The sequence below is a fragment of the Gymnodraco acuticeps genome, unplaced genomic scaffold, assembly GCF_902827175.1.
Source record: "Gymnodraco acuticeps unplaced genomic scaffold, fGymAcu1.1, whole genome shotgun sequence".
In the NCBI taxonomy this organism is placed as follows: domain Eukaryota; kingdom Metazoa; phylum Chordata; class Actinopteri; order Perciformes; family Bathydraconidae; genus Gymnodraco; species Gymnodraco acuticeps.
In genome coordinates this window covers 322903-345693 of record NW_022990184.1, presented here as the reverse complement: position 1 = coordinate 345693, position 22791 = coordinate 322903, and the positions used below count along the sequence as shown (strand labels likewise).

General features: G+C 42.2%; 2 protein-coding genes across 5 annotated transcripts; one reads left to right on the top strand and one right to left on the bottom strand.

Moving 5' to 3' along the window:
* Window positions 1–335: 335 nt before the first annotated feature.
* si:cabz01076231.1 (calcium-binding protein 2) lies at window positions 336–2672 on the top strand. Of its 2 annotated transcripts, none has more exons than XM_034217815.1 (7): window positions 336–393; window positions 688–815; window positions 1507–1537; window positions 1681–1824; window positions 1912–2021; window positions 2141–2288; window positions 2408–2672. In XM_034217815.1, exons 1-7 carry the CDS (start codon window positions 336–338, stop codon window positions 2434–2436), a joined length of 648 nt encoding a protein of 215 aa, XP_034073706.1. In that variant the 3' UTR covers window positions 2437–2672. The 2 variants fall into 2 exon arrangements, with proteins under 2 accessions (XP_034073706.1, XP_034073705.1); XM_034217814.1 differs by having other exon boundaries at window positions 336–402; window positions 691–815.
* Window positions 2673–2762: 90 nt separating this feature from the next.
* tdrd7b (tudor domain containing 7 b) lies at window positions 2763–20655 on the bottom strand. Of its 3 annotated transcripts, none has more exons than XM_034217812.1 (21): window positions 20520–20655; window positions 20057–20213; window positions 18956–19162; window positions 18573–18717; window positions 15882–16080; window positions 11815–11897; window positions 10955–11163; window positions 10340–10708; window positions 9457–9758; window positions 9191–9383; window positions 8618–8729; window positions 8318–8520; window positions 8100–8234; window positions 6499–6582; window positions 6032–6166; window positions 5793–5903; window positions 5534–5682; window positions 5147–5376; window positions 4889–5072; window positions 4625–4785; window positions 2763–4374 (listed from the first exon to the last, which is right to left on the bottom strand). In XM_034217812.1, the coding sequence occupies exons 3-21, from the start codon at window positions 19160–19162 to the stop codon at window positions 4157–4159; spliced, it is 3429 nt and encodes a 1142-aa protein (XP_034073703.1). In that variant the 5' UTR covers window positions 20057–20213; window positions 20520–20655; the 3' UTR covers window positions 2763–4156. The 3 variants fall into 3 exon arrangements, with proteins under 3 accessions (XP_034073703.1, XP_034073702.1, XP_034073704.1); XM_034217811.1 differs by having other exon boundaries at window positions 20485–20627; XM_034217813.1 differs by lacking the exon at window positions 20057–20213 and having other exon boundaries at window positions 20485–20622.
* Between the last annotated feature and the right edge of the window lie 2136 nt (window positions 20656–22791).

The following is a 22791-nucleotide window of genomic DNA, read 5'->3' as shown; positions in this document are numbered from 1 at the left end:
GTGTCTTCTACAATAGTCACAACAGAAGCAGAGCACCAGTCAAGGAGGACAAGAAAGGGTCTACTTGTCTCGCCATTTAACACAAAGGTATCAAGGTAAGGAAAGACCAGCAAAATAACTATAGCTTCTTATTTAGGATGTTGGAGATTAAAAATTAGGATTGAAACAAAGAAGATACATTCATATTAGAGTATTTTTGTAAACATGATTTCCATCTTCTTGCTAACTTTTGTTCCCCATCCCATAAAAGCGTTAGAGAATACACACATGTAACCCATACATTTAGATTTTTGAGTGAATGTTACAATTGAATACTGATTCTGTTTATCCACAGCATGTCAAAGGCAGCAGAGAGGACAGCCTCTACAACTTCTGCCGACTCTGTCGCATCAGCTGCATCAGCTACATCAGCAGCATCAGCTGCGTCAGCTACATCAGCAGCATCAGCTACATCAGCAGCATCAGCAGCATCAAGGTGAGTTTTACAGACTACCCGTTTTTAAGATGCAGCCATGTTTTGCATAGCCCTAATTTAAACAGTATAGTTGACATTCCACCAAATGTATAACATGTTAAGTGGGTCCCTCTGATGAGTGGTAAAGAATGACTTTTACTCATGTTGTTTCAAATCACTGATATGTAAGTATATGCATTACCCCTTTGCTTTTTATTGTTTGATTTGTCCTTATAGTAGCAAAGATGGTTCTACATCGGGCTCAGTCTCAGGAGTACCCAAGAAATCAAAGAAGTCTAAGAAAAACACAGAGAGCATGATCGTAGTATACAACTCTGTGCTTAACAGTGTTTTTGGGGCGGTAAGTGAACACTCACATGTTGGGGTTTGAATGTGTATAGTATAAATGCAGTATAAATGAAGTATTGCAAATCTTACAAAAGGATCAAATAAGAAAGCGTCTTACCTGTTGGGAACCTGTGGTTTGACCTATACAGCAAGACATATACCTTTTTATATACCTTTTTATTTTCAAAACTAGCTTCCACATGTCATACTTAGACACAATTGTATTGAACAAACGTGTTTAACAGCTGAATTTGCAATTTAAAGGCACTGCATGTCAGAACTCAACAAATTAGAGTCAGAAGTGAGGTGAAAGTCAGGAGTGTGCTTACAGTTGTTGTGCCTAATCTTTCTCGAGCTGCTATCTCTAAACCCAGTGCGTCTGCAGTATTAATGGCTCATTAGCAGAGGCTTACTGCCACTCTTCATTAAGGTTATCCAAATGAGGAGCACTGGGTGGATTCAACTTGAAAATATTTACCTTTTCAATCGCACAGAAACCAATTTATCTGCAAATTGTCCTCTATGTTTGTCCCCTTTATTTTGTTCTGACACACCTGATCTTAAATCGCATGCTTATGAATTATAAAGTACTTTCAACACATTCAAATCAAGTAAGTAAGATACATTGGCAGTATGTGCACAGCTTGCATGTACTTTCCTAAAAATACAGATAGATTTCAATTTCACTTTTTCTTTTTCTGCAGGAGAGAGAATTGGCTCAGGCTGAGTTGGATGGTAAGTGTCCACATTATCAATTACAGCCATTATATTTGCAGTTTAAGTAATATAAAAAAGCTTTAAAACCTCCATTATTTAATCTGATAAACCACTGCTAAAGCTATTCTACTCAATTTGTAACACCTGACCTTTCTGTTCAGAGTTGCAAGAGGCTTTCAAAGAGTTTGACTATGATCAAGATGGCTACTTGAACTACAAGGATGTGGCTGAATGCATGAGGACTATGGGATACATGCCCACAGAGATGGAGCTGCTGGAGATAGTCCAACAGATCAAGATGAGAAGTGAGCCAAAAAACACATCAATTAAAAGAAAATGACAACCGATACATATGCAAACAAAATGGCTTGAAAACCTGCGTCTCTCCACAGTGGGCGGGTTGATGGATTTTGAGGACTTTATTGAGCTGATGGGACCCAGGATGATGGGTGAGACCGCTCACATGCTGGGACTCAAGGAGCTCCAGTCCGCCTTTTTACAGGTGAGTCAACTGAAAATTACATTTGACAGAATTAGATACATTACAACAAATGGAATTGTATTGCAATTGTACTGAGAGTTAAAATAAAAGCAAAGTCACCTTTTCGTTGTTTTTAAAAGTTTGACCTTGATGGAGATGGAAGGATCACCCAGGACGAGATGAAGGAGGCGATTAAGACGATGCTTGGGGAGAAGCTGAAGAAAGGAGAGCTGGAGGAGATCTTAAAGGAGCTGGACATTAACGCAGATGGAACCATCGACTTTGAAGGTGAGAATAAGATCGTATATTTCATTTCATGCATTGCTGCTAAACATAGTTTTTTTGCGATATGGCAGATAACTCAGCACTGACCCAACTTTCTGTTTTGTCTTGTCTCTCCTCTTCAGAGTTTGTGATGATGCTCTCTATTCGCTAGCTGCTACAAGAGAAGGAAGGGATACACTCCTGAATTATTCCATATATAATTAAGATAACTATGAGCCTATATTGCGAGTTTGTCAATGTTGGTATAGACATCTATATAATGTGTGCCTCACTCTGTAATAATTGTATGAATTGTAAAAGGAGTTGGAAATATGCTGCGCGACTGCATCAAATGTGGAGCATGCTGTTTTGCAGGGTTATAATATGTAAATAAGTTATAATATGTTTTGCTATTTTAATAAAGAAATGTAAATGAGTGTTGAAAATGTTCCTTTCAATTAAACAACACAACACTTTTGTAATATACAACATAGCATATCATTTAAACCTCTCAAACAGACTTTATTCCAAAAGCAAGTCTTTGTATTACCTTCAGGTCATTGTCAAACAACAAAATGGAGGTGATAAATGAATAATAACATCTTCTACAGAATATAAGTTACATTCATGTCACTTGTCAAGTTAATAACAATGCAGCTTTGAGCTTTGTCAGGTTTACTGTCTTTAGAATTTGAAAAAACATGTGCGGAAAGAAAAGTCACATTTCAGACTAAAATCTGGCCGACATTATCTGGTACCCAAAGAGCCAATAATAAGCAAACGTATCTCCTATTTGAATATCTTAAAGCTTATAACTACTGGTAACTTAATCTGCTTCTCATTAAAACAATACATTATCACTATGTTCACGATTAAGAAATATCTGCAACATGCAGTACATGTTACCGGGTAAAATGAAGGTCTCGTTGTCAGATAAAGAACAGAACAGATTATAAAGGATTATACTCAAATCTGTGTTTCAGAGGAGAAGAGATCCATGATCTCAAGTCTCTGTGTGTCAATTTGCTATTCAAATTCCCCATTGTCTCCTGCTGTACTTGCATTGCCATGATGCACCTCTACTAAAAACAACTGATACAGCAGACTCTGTGTCAGCATGCATGTGCTAAAATGGAACAACTAACAATGTTCATTTAGACATATACAAAAAATGTATAGTTTAACATTAATTAAACTACCTACTGGTCTTTGTACGGTATGCCTGTCTCCCATAATTAGTCTATTTCTTCTCCTTTTATGGGAATGTTTGCTCTGACTTTTGGAAAACCTTTTCAGAAATACCATCCAAATAGCAGATTCTGTAAACAAGTGTATAAGTCCTCCAAGCAAGAGAAGAGTTACTTTTAACTTATTGTGCGCATGTTGCTCCCATTGGCAGGGTTGAGGGGTATTCAGGCATCCCTGGAATGACTCACACAGAAACTGGATAAACTCAAAGCACTGTTGCTCTGGATAAAGCCCATATCCAGTGGTATATAGTACTGTATGTAGTCTCACTTACACAACACTGTGAGGGAATCATAGATAGATTCAGCAATTTGTTTGTGTATGTTTTGAGAATTTGTGGCCAACATCATGCATAGGTGTATTGTCCAAAGGTCACACTGTAGTCACTCAAAATCACGTCACAACATCCTTCGATGTACATCCTAAAAAAACGCACCTCCCCTTCTTTCTGGCACTTCCAGTCACTACATTCCCTCAAACCTTTCTATCTTCTTGTACCTTCTTCTTTTTTCCTTGCTTTCCTCTTTCAGTCCCTTTACATGGTAGACTGATAGATAAAGATGGATACGTCTTTATCCATATCTCCCAGTATCTTGCGTGACAGGACAACTGCTAGGCTAGTACACTCTCGATGACCTTTTGATCTACGGCTCGGTCAGCTCATCAGCAAATTCAGCCATGATGTCATGCACCCAGATGTCCTTTTCTTCCTGTGAAGTGTCCACCAGGAAGACCATCAACTTCCTGTCCCACGGGTTAGGGGCTTCCTGCAAGGACTCCAGCTGGGCCACCAGTGGTTTCTTCTCCACGTGGTTCCTGAAAACGATGGAAGCTTCCTCCGACCACTGCCTCGGCTTCAATCCTGCGGGAGAAAAAGTTTGAAGGTATAGCTTACTTTTATTGAAATATTCAAACATACATTCAAGAAGAGCCTGACTTACTATACACTGGAAATATTGGGGTTGAGGAGGAGGAGTTAGCTAGCAGTAAAGTAGTAAGAATAGGGCAGTTACTAAAAAAATGTATTTCTTAAAAGCGCGTGATCCTAACTAAAGTTAATGTAACAACCATCTGTCGAGGTGAGGCGAGGTGTGGACGTCCTCTCTACTCACCAGCCAGCTGAGCGGTGATCCCCTGGAACGGCAGCTGTCTGAACTCTTTGATCAGAGGTCTGAGCTGTGTGCAGCTGACCAGCTCATGTTTACCATAGTCCAACTCGTACACAGACACCAAGCCCTTCGTCAGGACCCCCTTCACTAACACACGATGCCAGCTGAGAGGAGAGAGGAGGAAGAGAAGATATGTATATTTAGGCCTGTTACTGATTATCCACAACAGACAAAAAAAGACAGAAGGGAACACAAAGAGTAATTCACCTGTTCTCCACTTTAGCGGCGTATATGTGATTCTTCTCTATGTTGAGGGGTTTCTCCTCAGTCTTGTTGTAGTAGAGAATCATCTCTCCCATCAGCACCACCAGTTTGTACATATCTCTCCAGGGCTGCAGCACAAAGTGGCCCGGATGGCACGCCACCGATACATAGACGTCTAGGTTGTTACCTGAGAAGAAAAAGTGTTCACATGTAAAAACTTAATTTTCCAGGGAACAGACAAAAATGCCCATATCTTTTTACCTGCAGGGGGCAGCTCTAGTAATGGTGGGAGATGTTGAGACATAGAGGGTGGGGATGGTGTCTCTGGTTGGCTGCTGGTCGTGTTGCCTCCTGCTCCTCCTCTTGGTCCTAACAGAGCCCTCCTGACTTGAGGCTTGGCTGGGACAGTAGTTGACGTTGGACTCCCGTTAGTGCAGTGACTGTTGCTGGGGGGCTTTGAGGATAACGTGGCTGTGGAGATCTTGGCAGAGCTGTGAAAAGAAATGATCAACCAAGAAATGTAGGGACAAATTCACATAGAATGGATTGCGTCCTCTGAATCCACCATGATTTTTCAAGATGATAACTTGCAATGCCATCTACACTGTGCTTTTAATGAATGTACTCGATAGTGAGGTGAACAAAGACCTGACGCTCGTCAGGAACACATCTGGCTTTTGTTTGAACAGGTCGGACTGGGCCATCTGATGGTTGAGGCTGCGGGCCGGGTCATGGAAGTTCTTGTCGGTGAAAAGGTGGACGTAGACGCAGCGCTTGCTTTCATCTACCTTGGCAACCTTGGTGGGAAGGTAAATTGTTAGTGTGGACCATTAGGAAGGAGAAAACAAGAGGCACCGAATGAATGAAGGCCTTACTTATTAATAATATCATAATAGCATTTCATTACCTTCATACTACAGTCTGTGGTGTTGAGCACTTTCTCTCGAAGCCATTGGACAGCATCTGGAGTCCAGGATCCCACACTGACAGCCAGGTCTGCTAGGCAGCACTTCACAGCCTAAACACAGGTTGCTGGATGTCATTTTCCCAAATATTATGTTGGACTGTAAAACAGTACAGTGTCGCTACAACAGATCAAACAAAAGAGTCCTCTGTCGTTTCTGTTTTTCACATTTCGATGCTCACCTGTGGGGGGATGGCCATGAGGTCACGGAGGAACAGAGGAGGGATCTCTCTCAGCTCAAACACCTCTACAGAAGCCTGGACGCCCACATCAATGAACATGATGTCCAGCACTCTGCTGCCGTGCAGGTTGGTGATCTGAAGACAGAAACAGACAGTTAAAGAAAATAACCCACTGACTTTTAAATAGACTTTTACTGCTAAAATGCAAGGAACATATCCCCTCTTTTCAAGCAATGGATAAAAGACTTTCTACATCATTTGACATTAAAGAAAATAGCTTTTCAACAAGAGGCTGTGCTCAGAAGTGTTGTGCTATATGGCTAACAGTGCAGTATTTTGCATCTCTTCCATCTCTGCTCTCAGGGTAATTACATCTGCCTCTATTGCAAAATTGTGATGTATTTGTGTCAGGCCAACATCAAATCATATGTGTATTTGTTCATCTATTCACAGTCTTTGCTTCTTACCTCTATGCGGGACCATTTTCCTTTGTAGCGAGCCAGACATCCTTTCCCACAGAAGGGTCTGGATACCAGGAACTCTGATGTTACCTTGAACATCAAGAAGAAAATAACATTAGATTTGTGTTAAATCTTTTGGAACTCCCTTTTAGATTGGTGAGGTGAGTATTTGTGACTGCTGCTTTACGACTTCAATGAGAATAATACTATAAAAGCTCTCACAAACATTTCACACGTCCACCCAATCTGCTGCAGGTGTACACTGCAATGACATCAAAGATTAGGACTTTAGATCTGTGCTCACCATCATGGAAAGAGGTTGTCTAGGTTTTAAGAAATGAAAGTGGAATAAATTAAGAAGTAGTTAATCATATCTTCATTTTATATATCCAAAGTTACCAATACCAGGGGAGATATCCTAACAAATAAATAATATACATTTTCCCGGCCCACTACCAAACTGGATATAAATTGTGAACGTTATTCTCTGAATTTCCTTCCAACTAGAAAATAACGTTTTCCACTTCAACATCATTTGTATGTAACGAAACTGACATACAAAGATGACTTCCCTGCATGCTAAAAAGATTTATGAAAAATCTCTAACCTTGTTAAAACACAATACCAGACTTCACACTGTGTTTACCTAAACACTGACGCAAAGCATTACCGAGTTGAACTTAAAGCGTTAGAGGACATCAGTAGCACATCTAGAACAAGCATCAGCTCCACCGTGCTGCTAACAGATTAAGTGGCTTGGTAAGATTATCAACCTAATCTCAATCTGTCCACAGCGGAAGGAAGCAACACATCTACAAAATACTTTTAGGATGACCGAATCCTTGTCTCCTTGTCTCCTTGTGTTTACTTCCTGTGGATATGGTACCTTACCAAACATCTTGGAATGAAACATGAACAGTTCGACTTCCTTTTTAACAGACACATGAGCACATATAAAGCTAAATGAGCTAAATATGATAAATGTTATAGTAATTATAGATTGATAAATACATAAGGATTCACATTTCTTTAGACCCACGCAGTTAGGAATCTGAAAATAGTATTCAAACCATCGCTCAGTTTAGTACACATTATTAACATGAACTGCCTTCCTCCATTTTACTTAAAGTTGAGTTCAACTGGAGTTATTGTGCTTTGTATGGGACTACTTTTTGCGGTGTATTACTACATATTAGGTGCTCAAATTAACAGCAAGACAATAAATGTCTCATTAAGTCAAAATAAACAAACCTTCCCATGTTTACTGTATCACTGTAACAACCTACAACTTTTTTTATGCATATACTTTTACTACAGTCCTGTTTACATTTCAGTTAATTCAATGTTGAAACTGTCTTCAAAAATATGTATTATTTCATTTACAATAGCCCTGTATTGTAACTTGCACAATTGTATGTTTTACATTCTCATGTTGCTTAAAAAATGGTTTTCTTAGATGTAATGCTAGAATGCTAGTGTAGTTATTGCATGTATAATAACAAATAACTGAAATCTGAATAGTGTTTTGGTGAACATTGCGAGTCTATGGCACATTTGCAACTGAACAAAGAATAAACATTTCAAACCAGACATTAAATGTTCTTCACCTGTGAGTGGAAGTATGTCTCTATGTTCTCCAGTATCTCATTCAGCTTAGCAAGGCCTCTGGAGGGCAGCTGACAGTACACGGTCCCATCTGAGCAGACGCTTCTGACAGTCACGTTCATATAAGCGCTGTTCACCTGCGAAGAGCCAGTGATAAGTGTTTATTGTGCTGCACATCACACACTGACCCAACTACGTGCTAAAACAAACCCTCCTGTACCTGTAACGGGCTGGTGAGCATCTTGTCGTGCAGGGCTTTCATGCAGGCAGCGTTGATGTTGACATCATCATCCTGCGACGTGTCATACAGGACTACAAGAGGGATCTGTCCCCTCTCCAGAATCTCAGCCAATAGGATTTTTCCACTTGCCATCGTCTCAAACTTCTTCAGCACAGAGGGCTCCTGACAGAATGGCTCTAGGCCTGGTCACACACAAACACACCGGATTTAACTAGAGCTCAATAATGAGTGTGAGAGACACGCACGATAAAGAAAAAAGTATTTCCAATTCAGACTCACCTGCCAGTTTACATTTGGTCGCCTGAAATGGCAGTTTGAAAAACTTTTCATTCAGCTCAAATACTTTGGTTTTACTGATCACCTCCGAGAAGCCATGATCCACATAGTGCACCTACAGAGTCAAAGACAAAGACCACAGAAAGACAGTTGACATTTCCTCACATCTTAAGATCACACAGCCCATCTGAAAACCGTACCGATGTCTTTAAGGAATAGTTAACCCACAAAAGGAACATTTCATTATAAATTAATCACTCAAGTGTAATTGATACCGAAAAATCCTCGACGAAAACTTTGTTTGCATGCCTCCATGGTGAACAGAAAACCAAAGAGCGAAGAAAGGCTAAAAGGTAAAACACATGCTGACGCAAGGTTTGTGTTGTTTTAAGCATACTTCTAAATAAATAAGACTTAACACGGGTTACGGAGAGTTTGGTAACGGATGTATTGATGTAGTAGTTTTGCAGCCAAAATGTAATTCCAGTCATCAAGTCTTTCTTTTCTTTTCTTATTTTTGGTTCAGCGGGGCGGCATGCCAGAAACATTTTTATTTGTATTTAGTTGACTTCTCACCTTGACCTTGTCAGCCATGACATCACAGACTTGCGCTCTCAGAATCTCATCCTCCTCCTCGGCTCTAACAGCAACAAGTTGTCCAGAGGATGGAGACGTCAAAGGAGTCGGACTGCTTTTGGTCAGGCGGTAAAACTCCCTCATTTCATCTTCCATGGACTCCTGGGCTTGGGAGTACCCCTCACCAATGTACCTGAGAGAGGAGGAAGACAGTGAGAGATGTATGAACGGTCAGGTCTTACAGGAACTTCATTTATCCTACCTACCTGAGAATGACTCCGTTGGTGTTGGTGGCCTCCACCACTAGTACAGAGGGGTACTCCTCTTTGGGGATGTGCAGAGAAGGCACCGCGTGGTTACTGAGCCTCCTCCCCAACTCCTGCCTCACCCTCAGCTCCTCCTCACTGGCCGAGGAGTTCCTCCTGTTGCAGTGCTCATCCTCTCCTCCCCCACCGCTGCACTCCTTGTACAAGATGGCCCTCTTTGGGTTGTCAGGCATCGGGTAGTCGATGGTGCAGATGTCAGAGAGGAGGTGAAGGTTGTCCAGGACATGTCCGGGCAGTTTGATCTAGTAAAGAAATAGAAAATATATATGTGAACTTAAATAAAACATGCAGGGATGGAAGAAGTACTCAGGTAATGTACTTAAGTAAAAGTATAAGTACCAGAATGTAGGAATACTTTGTTACAAGTAAAAGTCCTGCAGTCAAAATGTTACTCAAGTAAAAGTAGAAAAGTATTAGCATCAAAATATAATTAAAGTACCAAAAGTAAAAGTACTTATTATGCAGATTGGTCAATTTCAGAATAATATATATGATATGTTCTGATAATAATGATTGATCATTAAAGTGTTCTCAAAGCTGGTAAAGATGCAGCTAGTTTGAATGACTTTGTATACTGAGGGGTAGAAATGTACTCCAGGTTTAAACATTTTTTTACTTTAGTGTTGATTATATTTCATATCATTGATCCAAATCTGCAAAGTAACTAAATGTACTAAATAAATGTATTGAAGTAAAAGTATATCATTTAACTCTGATTTATAGTGGGTTAAAATTACAAAGTTGCAAAAAATTGGTCCCTCAAAATTGTACATAATTACAGTCCTTGAGTAAATCTACTACAGTGTTACAAACGTTTACTGACTTTGTAGGTGTCCTGGAGGAGCTTGGGCAGCGCGTGGGCCCACAAGCCGTTGGGGTACTTCCCCAGCAGTTCCTCCAGTTTCAGCTTCAGATCGGGGCTGAGGGTGGCAGGGGAGGAGGGGGGGCTGGGGGACGAGGAGGACGATGGTGAGGACGATGGTGAGGTCTGAGGAGAGCGAGAACCCGGGCGAGTCAGATGGTTTCTCCGCTGGGAGGGGGACTGCACCGGTTTGTCTGTAACGTTTGAAGTCCGGACAGGGGCTGAGGTAGAGTTTGGGTTAAGGATGGGTGGAGGGGAGGGTGTGGAGGTCTTGCCCTTGGCAGGGTAGAGTAGCAGCTCTGATGGGTTGCTGCTGCAGGTTTTCTCTACCTAGGAAACAAATGGAAAGGATTTATTGAAAAAAAAATTTTTTTTAGGATTGGTATTAACTTGACAAGAGTGAGTTTGAAGACCTCTGCCAAGCACCAAAATGTATCTTAGGAAAATATATTTCTGTTACTGATGTAATGCTGCCTTCCATTCGCACTGTATTATCTGTTTTATCACAAAGTTATTGAATTTGAAAAGGAAATTGCTTCTTATAATATTAAATATTGCTGTAGTAACATAGCGTACAGTGCATATGTGTGTCCAGGTCTCCAGGTCTTTGATGGCCTCAGTGGGCATGTCCTGTTTATACAGCTCTCTGTAGATCTGAGGCAGCTTGGACACCCAGAAGCCGTTACTGTACTTCCCCAAGATCTCTCTGATGCGGCCCTGGACCTGCTGAGGGTTGTAGGGCTTTCCTTTCCCCGAGCCGAGGTTCTCATTTAGATTCAATGGTGCTGCAAAAAACACAATAAGAAAATACATATAAACACGGATGCAATTACTCTATTGATCTTCCTGCCTGTGATACATGTGGATGCATCGTATGCTTAGGTCTTGCATAATTTCTAATCAGGGTTGTTTCTTTACATACAGTAAGCACAGGCTACCAGAGTACCAGTCAGTGTCAACATGTTAAACACTCTTCTGGCAGGAGTGGTCAGAAGTAAACATTTGAAATGGCTGGAGCTTTCAAACATGTGTGCCTTGAAGGTGCAGATTATTACATTCCAGCGCGTTCCCCCGGGCTATGAAGACCTTCTTCAAATGGGAAACATGACAACTAACACATTCTTAGTTAAGTAAAGAGTAGAGTGGCTGACAGATGACATAAACGTGGGAGCTGAAATAACCTGAAAACTTTAAAGCTCCGAGAACTAAATAAAATACGGTTGTAGTTTGTTTTGCTTTAAATGATAGAGTTCCTAAATAGAGCCGATTGATACCCAGATAAAGATAGCACAGCATGACACTGGTAAACTGTCCTTTACTTAGTCTCAAATGTACTTTGGTAATGCTTGGGAATAACTGGCCTGACACGGAATTGTCTGAAGTTCTACATAAAAAATGTATATTTAGAGCATTAAAAAGCAGCCTGTCCTACTTACGACCGGTCAGTTGGGGGTTTCTGGAAAGGTGAGCATGCACCTCCTTCTGAAACCGAGACGAGAGGGTCATCCTCTTCTCCGACCTGGACATAAGAGAACAGAACAAGGAGGAATGTTACCTAGGTGATTCTACTTTTTTGAACAATTAAAAGCTACAACATTTTCCATCCATCGTTGTTTATGGTTTTTAAAAATCACTTCTGACTTCAGTTTGAAGGCCTGACTATGTGCTGCACGTCGGATCATTATCTCATCAGACTAAGCATAGTTATCTTCTTCTACCCTCTGATAACATCTCAAAGTTTGACAAGATAACTAATAGTTAAAGAAAGAGTCTGTTTTGGATTATCCTCAGTATCACAACAGCGAGTCGTGAGATACAGCAAACTCAGACAAACTGAGAATGTACCGGAAGATTTCTACATTGTGTTAAATAGCCATCTGTTTATAAACACATGGCTGAACTTCTGAAGTTACTACATAACCGTCCACCAGGCGCCTTGGGGGACTTCTTGGAGGAATTAGATCATCTCCTCTCACACATCCCTGAAACTGGCCCTCCCGCTGTACTTCTCGGAGACTTCAACCTCCAGACAGGGAAGATAGACGAACTAACATCTCTGTTAACCGCCTTTGCTTTCTCACTGTCTCCTTCCCCACCAACTCATAAAGCTGGCAACGTCCTTGATCTCATATTCTCAAGGAACTGCGCTACTTCTAACCTCTCTGTAAACCCGCTCCACACATCCGATCACTTCTTCATTTCATTCTCTCTACCCCTTTCCAAACATAACAAACTAATCTCTTCCCATCCTGCACCTGTCCGCCGTAACCTTCGTTCCCTCTCCCCCTCTACCTTTGCCTCATCGGTGCTCTCAGCCCTCCCTTCATCTGACTCGTTCCAACTCCTGCCTCCAAACTCTGCTGCAGAATCTCTCCTCTCTACTCTCTCATCCTCTCTGGACTCTCTCTGTCCTCTCACATCTCAGCAGGCTCGTCAGTCCCCTCCTGCTCCCTGGCTAAATGATGCACTGCGTGCTAATAGAACCGTCCTTAGGGCAGCAGAGCGGAAACGGTGGAAATCCAAACACCGTGACGACCTCCTAACCTATCAGGCTCTCCTCTCCTCTTTCTCTGCTTCGATCTCTCAGGCAAAAAGCACTTTCTTTCAAGATAAGATCCAATCTTCCTATTCCAATCCCAAAAAACTATTTTCCATCTTCTCCACCCTCTTGGACCCTCCAAAAGCCCCTCCCCCCTCCTCACTTCTGTCAAGCGACTTTGTTATCCACTTTGAAAAAAAGGTTGATGATATTCGCTCTTCTTTTTCTGACTCACCTTTACTCACCGCTGGGTCACCAGACCCTCCTTTCCACCCACACACTAACCTCCTTTTCCCCTCTCTCTCCAAGTGAGGTTCTTACCCTCATTACCTCTGCCCGCCCTACCACCTGTCCTCTGGACCCTATCCCTTCAAACCTCCTTCAGACTATCGCTCCTGATATTCTACCGTTTCTCACCCATTTCATCAACACTTCTCTAACTTCTGGTCACTTTCCAAACAGTCTCAAGGAGGCAAGAGTAAACCCTCTCCTAAAGAAACCCACTCTCAACCCGTCTGATGTTATAAACTACAGGCCTGTCTCTCTCCTCCCGTTCCTGTCTAAAACACTTGAACGCGCTGTCTTTAAACAACTCTCCTGTTATCTCCATCAGAACAACCTTCTGGATCCGCACCAGTCTGGTTTCAAGGCAGGTCACTCCACAGAAACTGCTCTCATTGCTGTCACTGAGGAACTGCACACTGCCAAAGCAGCATCCCTCTCCTCTGTCATCATCCTGTTGGACCTGTCTGCTGCATTCGACACGGTGAATCATCAGATCCTCCTTCGCACTCTCCAAAAACTTGGAGTTTCAGGCTCTGCACTTTCCCTCCTCACCTCATACCTGAAAGACCGTACCTACAGGGTGACTTGGAGAGGGTCTGAGTCCGACCCTTGTCAATTAACTACAGGGGTCCCTCAGGGCTCTGTTCTTGGTCCCCTCCTCTTCTCCCTGTACACAAACTCCCTCGGATCAGTCATTAGCCCGCATGGTTTTTCATACCACTGCTACGCTGATGACACCCAATTAATTCTGTCCTTTTCCCCGCTCAGAGACCCAGGTCGTTGCACGCATCTCTGCTTGTCTAGCTGACATCTCTCAGTGGATGTCTGCTCATCACCTCAAGCTCAACCTTGACAAGACTGAGCTTCTTTTCCTTCCGGGAAAAGATTGTCCCACTCTTGACCTGACTATCAACATCGGCACCTGTGTTGTTTCCCCGACTCAGACTGCAAGGAATCTGGGTGTGACCCTAGATAACAACCTGTCCTTCACTGCAAACATCGCTGCTACAACCCGTTGCTGCAGATACACGCTTTACAACATCAGGAAGATACGTCCCCAGCTGACTCAGAAAGCCACGCAGGTTCTGGTCCAGGCTCTCGTCATCTCACGCCTAGACTACTGCAACTCCCTCCTGGCTGGTCTACCTGCATGTGCCATCCGACCTCTGCAGCTCATCCAGAATGCAGCGGCTCGTCTGGTCTTCAACCTTCCTACATTTTCCCACACCACTCCACTCCTCCGCTCCCTTCACTGGCTTCCGGTAACATGCTGCGAATGGATCTGGCCCTTCGTACATCCAGGACATGGTTAAACTGTACACCCCAGCGCTTGCACTACGCTCTGCATCAGCCAAACGACTCGCTTGCGCCCTCGCTGCGAGGGGGACCCAAGTTCCCATCAGCAAAAACACGTGGGTTTGCTATCCTGGCTCCAAGATGGTGGAATGAGCTCCCCATTGACATCAGGACAGCAGATAGCTTGCACATCTTCCGGCGCAGACTGAAAACTCATCTCTTTCGACTCCACTTCGAGCGATAGAATTATTAACAAAGCACTTATATACTAATAAAGGATTGGCTTATCTAAAGCCAGTTGAGTAGCACTTGAAATGTTTGGCTCTATGAAACCTGATGTACTTATATGATTCTGTTTTCTTCAAGGTTGTGTCTTCCTGGTCGAATGTACTTATTGTAAGTCGCTTTGGATAAAAGCGTCAGCTAAATGCAATGTAATAACTAAACTACGGTCCAAAAGGCGTTTCATAAGTGAGAAATATTGTATGTTTTCGCCCCGAGTTCATCCTCTGTCCCTTCTACACTATTCCACCAGCTTTCATGAATGTTTTAATTTTAAGTAAAGTATTAAAACTGTAATTCTTCATGACTCAAGCCTTCTACATGCATCCCATGGTTCACTTTCAGGGACGCCCACATAGACACACATATAATGATAACGCTGGCCTGACAGCAAACTGTCAAATAGAAGCTCTGGAGGGACACAGAGAGATGTGCTGATTCACTCTGTGTCGGTTTAAAAGCGCTAATCTACTAGAGAATAGAGGATTATAAAGGGCTCACCCCCCCTGCACTGGTCTCGTGTCCCCTGCCAGCTCACCATGCTTCTCACCCTGCCGCCCCATTGTGCTGCGGAGGGTCAGCGGCATACTGTACACCCACGGTGACACTGACAGAGGACTGATGTCAGATGTTTTCACAGTGGTTAGATGAACAGAGCCGTGGATGGATGGAAGTGAGGGCCAGTCAGTGAGCTGCATTAATCTAGATGCATTGTTTAAGCAATGCAGATAGATTATATCTCGCAATGCTTCTGGCTTCTTCGATAGCATTGGATCAGGTTTTTCACTTTATCCAGGTTAATGACAGCAGGACTCTGAAGCCAAACGTATTGATTTTAGAAAAGGAAAATAGATTCAGGACATTAACCAGTAAAGGGGGATAAAAGAAATGATGAGCAATTTACCAATGACTTTACGGCAGAGAGTTTGAGAAAGAGAAGGAGGTGAACAAACTACTGTACATGTGTAAACATAAAAATGGGGAAGAAAAGGGGAAAGATGTGTAAAGAGTAAAGACAGAGAGAGGGGGAGAACCAGAATATATAAAGAAACCATCTATTTTCAAATGGTTACACATCTTCTAACCATCCCGCTCACTCACTTCTCTGCAGGTGGGTTCACCTTCTTGTTGGGTGTGTTCTGATTGGACATCTTGTTTGGATGTGCCCCAGTCTTCCCCTCTGATTGGCCATCTCTCATGTCTCTTGCCTGTCTGTCTCCATGTCCCGCCCCTCGACCTCCGCCTCGACCCCCGCCTCGACCGCGATGGTTTGGTTGCCTCAGAGAGGTTTGAGGTTTCGCTGCATACAGAAAGACAAAGCAACAAGAGAAGTAAGGACTTCAAGCACACACACTGACTCAGCTGAATCTGATCCTGAGACAGTGTGTGTGTGTGTGTGTGTGTGTGTGTGTGTGTGTGTGTGTGTGTGTGTGTATGTGTGTGTGTGTGTGTGTGTGTGTGTGTGTGTTTTCAGTAGGGCACAGAGTTATAGATACAAAGATATGTTAAGGCCACTTAGACCTGATGAACAACATCCTAACTCTAATCATTGAGCCTGCAATCAACAATAGCACAATATCACGAATGTTCTTAAATGCGTCTGTGTATATGAAATATATTTGATAAAAAATAGATATTTTCACTCTGCTTGTGCACATATATTTGGGTATTTGGAGTGCCTACCAACCCTTATGAATTGTGAAATGTGTTGTGTTCAGTAAAATGCTCTAAATTCAGAGTGCAGTAATCCGAACACTAGCACCTCAACACAATGTTGTTAAAGCATGACACCACATCTCTGGGAAGTGACATCACCATGTGTTGAGCATAACCCTTAGTCATCTCCACTCCCACGCCCCCTCATCTTTTTCAGTTCTTCCTCCTATTGTCTCTTTACTTTATCTTCATCTGTGTCTTCTATTCTCTCTGAGTGAATATGCTCATATATGATGTGCTGTAGGAAGATAATCAATCAATCAATCAGCAAATGAAGGAGTCGTTCACGTTACAGAAACTGGACAGTCACACACGCAGATAAATCCACATGCAAACACAGGCAATGAAGAGCACACTCATTCAGAGCAGATGCGGCGTCACCTCACCAGCGTGGACACACAGTCCCTGGTGTGTCTCTGCCTGAATATCAATATCCTGGTGAGGATGTGGAGGAGAGAATGAGAGACACAGATGAAGAGGTTGATCTGTGAAGCAGATGCTCTTCGCTTGCAGCTGAGTCTCAGCAGCTATAGGCTGCGTTAGCCTCAAATCTCAACACCCGACTCTCTTTCTCTCTTCCCTTCTCTCTGACTCCCCCTCCCTTCTTCCTTTTTTTCTTCTCCAACATTCTCCTCTCCTCCCTCTCATCCCTGCTCTACCACCTCCCCAATTACTCTGACTCTCTAGGAATATTTTGCAGACACACAATCTAGCAGAGGCGTATACATTGAAAAGACGTTTCTGTACATGTGTCTATGTGTGTCTGTGAATGTGCTGAGGTTTTTTCTTGCATGTTTGCATATGACAGTTATGGTATATGAATGTGTCATTAACAAAGACAGTTGAAAAAAAGATGAATAAGGTTCAGTATTGTATGTGGTCATACAGCAATAGTGCATTTCAACAGATATCTTTGTTCACATATTAACCGGATACACCTGCTTGGATGTGTGTGTTTAATATTCTTGGTGCCTGAAGAGCTGCATTTCCCTACAGAGCAACAGTTCAAGTAGGCCAGGCATTCATCCCCAAACTGTCGGGCTGCGCCACAGAAAGCATTTGTTAAAGTTGCATTGTCACAGTACTAATACAGACAGTAGACCCTTTCTCGTTTTCTCTTGCTACAGCGCTACTGCCCTGTAGCACCAGCCCCAAGAGGAGTCTGAAAATGGTTTAGAAAATGTCAAGAAAAGGAGTAGTTGGATTTAGAGGATGAAGCTTACTTGGCTGATTTTACTTGGTCAGTCTAATATTTTGCTGTACAAACACATACAAAGTATAAACAAATCTGCTCTTCCATCATCAATATGCAGGAAGGACTTTAAAGAGCAGATCTTTTGTATACAACAATCACTTATGGACTTAGGAAGTCATGAGGAATATTGTGTCACACAGCATGCAGTGTATATCAGTGCTGATATTAATCCAAAGTTCTCTTTGGCATGTTGTCAAACAGGTTTTTAATCATGCAGCCAGGCAGTTACTCTTTTCAGAACATCTAAGAAGAAATTCTACAAGTTTTGAAATATTAGTCCACATTTAGAGTTTAAGATACACACTATACAGCAGACCTTGCATATAAATTCAGCTACTGGAACAACCTTCAATCCAAAACCTAAGTGATTTAAAGGCACCTTGTGACAGGGTTCGGGTTAGGGTTAGATACTTACTAAGTAAGTATCTGTGTAATTGCAAATAACTAAATGTGTGTTTTCCAGACGAGGCTGTTAAAGGGCAAGGCCTATACGATTAAAGTGGTGTGTGAATCTTGTGAAACTGTATTCCTGTTGAATACTGTAATGGTTAAGCCATTAGACACTAAACCATCACCTTGCCAATATGTTTTCTCTCCAACATCCACAAAGGGCAACTTGTAATGTGTTGAAAACCCTGCATAAGTTGATTTAACTTGGACTTAATGTGAGACGAGTGACTAGTCCAAAGCTTTCCATGCAAACAAATGTTCAATAACAACAACAATATACATACATATTGGATTGATCATTATTTGTAAAATCAGTTAAATAAAATTGACTATGTAGCTATTTTATGCTTGCTAGTGCTCTAAAATCTTACCATTGAGTACGAGCGGGGCCGCCGGTTTGACCCTCATCTGGGTGTTGACCAGGTTGGGTCGGCCTGTCTTCTTCGAGCTGCGCTGACGAGCCACCAGTTTAGCGATGTGGGCCGTCTCTTTTGTTCCCGACGCAAAACATAAAATCTGCAGGAAAGAGAGGAGTAGATAGATATTCATTGAAGATACATCACAAGGTAGAAAAAGGAATAACCTCGTATTAACCCCCAGGTGTGTGTATCTTATCCAAATGATGCACACTGTATTTGGAGACATTGCGCAATGAAGAAATATGCTTATGTAAAAAATAATCAGAATAATCTTATTTTATTATTGCTAAGCATCTATCCTTAATCATCAACAATCCTGCAGCAGCCACACACACCTCTCCAGAGCGGCCGCGCTCTGTGCGGACCACGGAGGGCATGCTGGATAGCAGTGCATCCAGGTGGTTGTGTCCCATCAATTTGTGCGGTATCTGCTCCCCGGTCAGCTCTTTGTACTCGGACTGCAGACGTGACAGTGACACTCCTCCTCTGTTGGCCTGGAGGACGGCCCGCAGCATCTTCTTCACCAGCTCCACGTCAGCCATCTGAAAAATAATTAAATACATTTGTAAGCAAATAAACAAAATGTTTTATATTAGTTGCAAATGTAATCATCTTCACACCTGGCATCTAAATCATTTAGTACAACAAATCAACTGCAATTTCGGGAAAAATCTATTTAACATCAACTGGATATTGTGCTTATTGATATGTAGTGTGTTTCATTTTTTATTAGTGGTTGTTATCAATGACCTGCTGGTAATCAGCTTGGCTGCTGCAAACCAAACCACCCCAAAGATGAATTTACAAAACCCTTTTGGGACAAACCTGAGTCAATTAAAGCTTTGAGAAAAGTGTAATAAAAGCTACATCTCAATATCTTGATATGATAAAAGAAGCTTGAGGCTTGAGTTCTGAATGAAGAGACACACCCTCAACAAACAGCCTCATATTTATGCAAAGGGTTTGCCCAGTACAATATTGTAGTGGCCAACCTTTTGACACCGTTTTAGTCGTCCAAAAATAATTTGGAATGGAAATTAATCACTTCAGGAGTAGTCTATCTCACCAACTTTGCATTGAGTGTTTAGAAAGACGCCCTTGTTTCAGTCGGGACCCTTTCTGTGTTAAAGCTATACCTTGAATTGAAGAATTCCGAAATCTAAGTTATTTTAATGGTAGGCATCTATGAACAAAAAAGTGTGTACTTTACTGGAAACAACTGAAATATACATTTCAGATTCGCGATAGTGGTTAAAAAGACATTTCCCAGCAATAGATTCGTTTCGGCCACTTGTTGATTTTTTTGCAGCGCAGGCAGCGGATGGGACAGGGAAACTACGAATGACGTAACTCGTCACACGTCTGTGCTCCACACCCTATGGGAACTGAAACTATTTGGATAAAGTTGCCCTGTCTTATTTATTTTCTGTACAAACCTTTAATTAAAATAGTCGTGATTCATTGAATGAAACCGGCAGAGAGTACCACCAGACATCATATGCAGTCAGTTCAGGGGACGATACTGAGCATAACATCGAGTTAAATCCTCCTGCCACCTCCGGGACAGCGGCTCGTTAAGTTACCTGAGGGATGCTAGCACAACAACGGAACACATACATGTTGCCTTCATAATAAAACTACAAAGACTCACCAAGTTTATTTGACCTCGCATAGTGGTCACACAAGTTTTAACTTTGAAAGTCACTACAGGAAGTACGGGCTTGTGTGCTAGGTCCTAGCTAGCTTGACAGTTTAGAGCCATCCAAGCCGGTAGTACAGAAAGAGGCTAAACAATTACCCGACAACTTTGCCTGTGTGTTATAAAAGTAATGTAAATTAGGATAAAAGCTACATAAACCTCTACCTTGCTCTAAAGAGACGGAGAAGTGAAGTGCGGACCTGTTCCAGTCGCTGTCAGGGCTGTCACCACCACAGGGCTGCGGCCGAAGAAGCACTCTCCCCGGGGTGTCTGCTCTCTGCCAGCCGGTCCGGGGACAGCCTCTCCTCCGCCTCCTGATTGGTCGGCTGTGCACGGGGTTCTGGCTAATTACACGTCGATATATTCTATGCAGCACAGCATAGAGGGTACATCTCCTGCACAACACGACCATCCAGCAGCAGAGAGAAGCACATCCTCACATCTGAGAAGCTGGAACTATAGAATGAAAACTGATAGAAATACAAGTCTGAAAGGATTAATGGTTTATCAAAGTAGATAGGGATTTTTGTCAATACACACATACAACATTATTCTTAACCATTATATATTTAATGTTTCAATCAAATAATGTATGCATTTTTAGTTTTCTTGTATTTAGTGTTATATTTTTGACAACGACATTTATTTGTTTATTTATTTCTGTGATGCCCCTGTTGGTTCATCTGGAGAGGGTGTGGCTCAGAGTCCTGCACGGGTCTGATTTTCAAGACCCGCTCCCGCCCCGCACCCTCGACGTGCAATACCGAACCCGCCCGGCTATGGCGTTATATTTGTGCCTCTATCCTGAGCGCGCACTTGAACAGTTTTGAGCACAGAGAAATATATTTTCTCTCGTAAAACTCCTGCTGCGTGCGCAAGCAGACCGCTGCACGCGCTCTCTCTCCCCCGCTCGTTCGACCTCTCCAGCCTGCGCGCGCTCAGCTTTGCCTGCGCTCGCTCAAGTTGTCACAGCGTTACAAATGTGCCACAAAACCAACCAATCGGAGAACTCGAGAAGGTCAATTCTGATTGGCTGGTCCAGCGCCATGTAGAGAGAAGAGTTGCGACAGCGGAAGTCCAAAATGCTTGATCGTCACGTGGTTCAGAGAGACTCAGAAAGTTCCCGGAAGTTCGTGGCGGGCCATTTGAATCACGATTTGAACGCATTAATAACAGGATATAAATGCAATTTTTGGTAATTAGTGGTCAATAAAGGTTTTGATTTGCAATATGTATACAACATATCGATATGTGTGTAGTTACATCAATGTGTTTTTAAAAAAAAAAGTGCTAATATTTGAGGATTAAGATAAAATAAGAAGTAGCCTACTTTATTGATACCAATTGGGGAAATGTTTACGCTGCAGCAGCAAAAGACAAGGAGGCATTGTACATTAGACAGTTAAAAGACTATAATTAAACAATCGAAAATGTAAACATCTTAAATAGAAATAACATAGCATTACAACGTAGAAAATATACAGTGTGAACAGCTATCTTACCTGTTAACATACATGTTAGGCTAACGTTGCCTTGGTTAAAGAGCCTGTTGTTTATTGCTTTGAATTCTTTAAAACAAATATTATCTTCTTAAACTTGTATGGTAGTCAGGAGCATCACATCCTAATGTTTATTGATATATTTAGAGGGAGGGAAGGAAGGTTTAAAAATTCTGATTAGATACATTTCTACAATTCATGGTGGTTTCAGTAATCCCCTGGTAATAGAGGACCTAAGTAATCTAAAGTACTAATGTAATCTTTATGACTTTCAGAAAGGACAGGAGACCGGCAGGTGCCTATCAAAGGACTACCAGCAGCAGCATGATGATGATGATGATGATATTTGTGTTGTTTTAGGAACATCCATGTAAATAAATGGAATTCAATAAACATTGAATAGCATATCATGCAGTTTGTCTGTGCCTTTTCCTCCGTGTTGTCCTGGCATATCGTCTCCCCCATGGTTTGCTGTGCTGCCTGGGGATGCTCCAAGCGCTCAGAGAAAGGAGTACGAATGTAAAGTTTCCCCACTGACACAGAGAGGAGGAAAGAATGGCTGGCTCAAGTCAGCAGGAGCAATTTAACTATCACAAAAGACAACAACAGCAACAACATATGTGAGGTAATCATATTTTTCACAAAACGAAGACCACACCATTGGGAAGCTTAATGTCTGTTTAATAAAAATAAGGAACAGGGAGAGGCTTGCAAAGCTCTGGGAGGTGAGACTCAGGTGCAGGGTGAGGGTCTCAGTGCAGGTCTTCAGGCTCCATTGAATCCCCGTGGGGTTCTTGTGCTGAGAGAGGGAGACAGGAGAAAGGGTTAGATACATCTAGCAACCTATAGGATGGGACATTGCTGACCTATTTTAAACTTACCTTGTGTTTTCGCTCTCACTTAAGTCCCTCTCCCTTTGCCATCAATCCAACATCAGCTGAGCTGCAATATAATACAGACAGGTAATAATCAA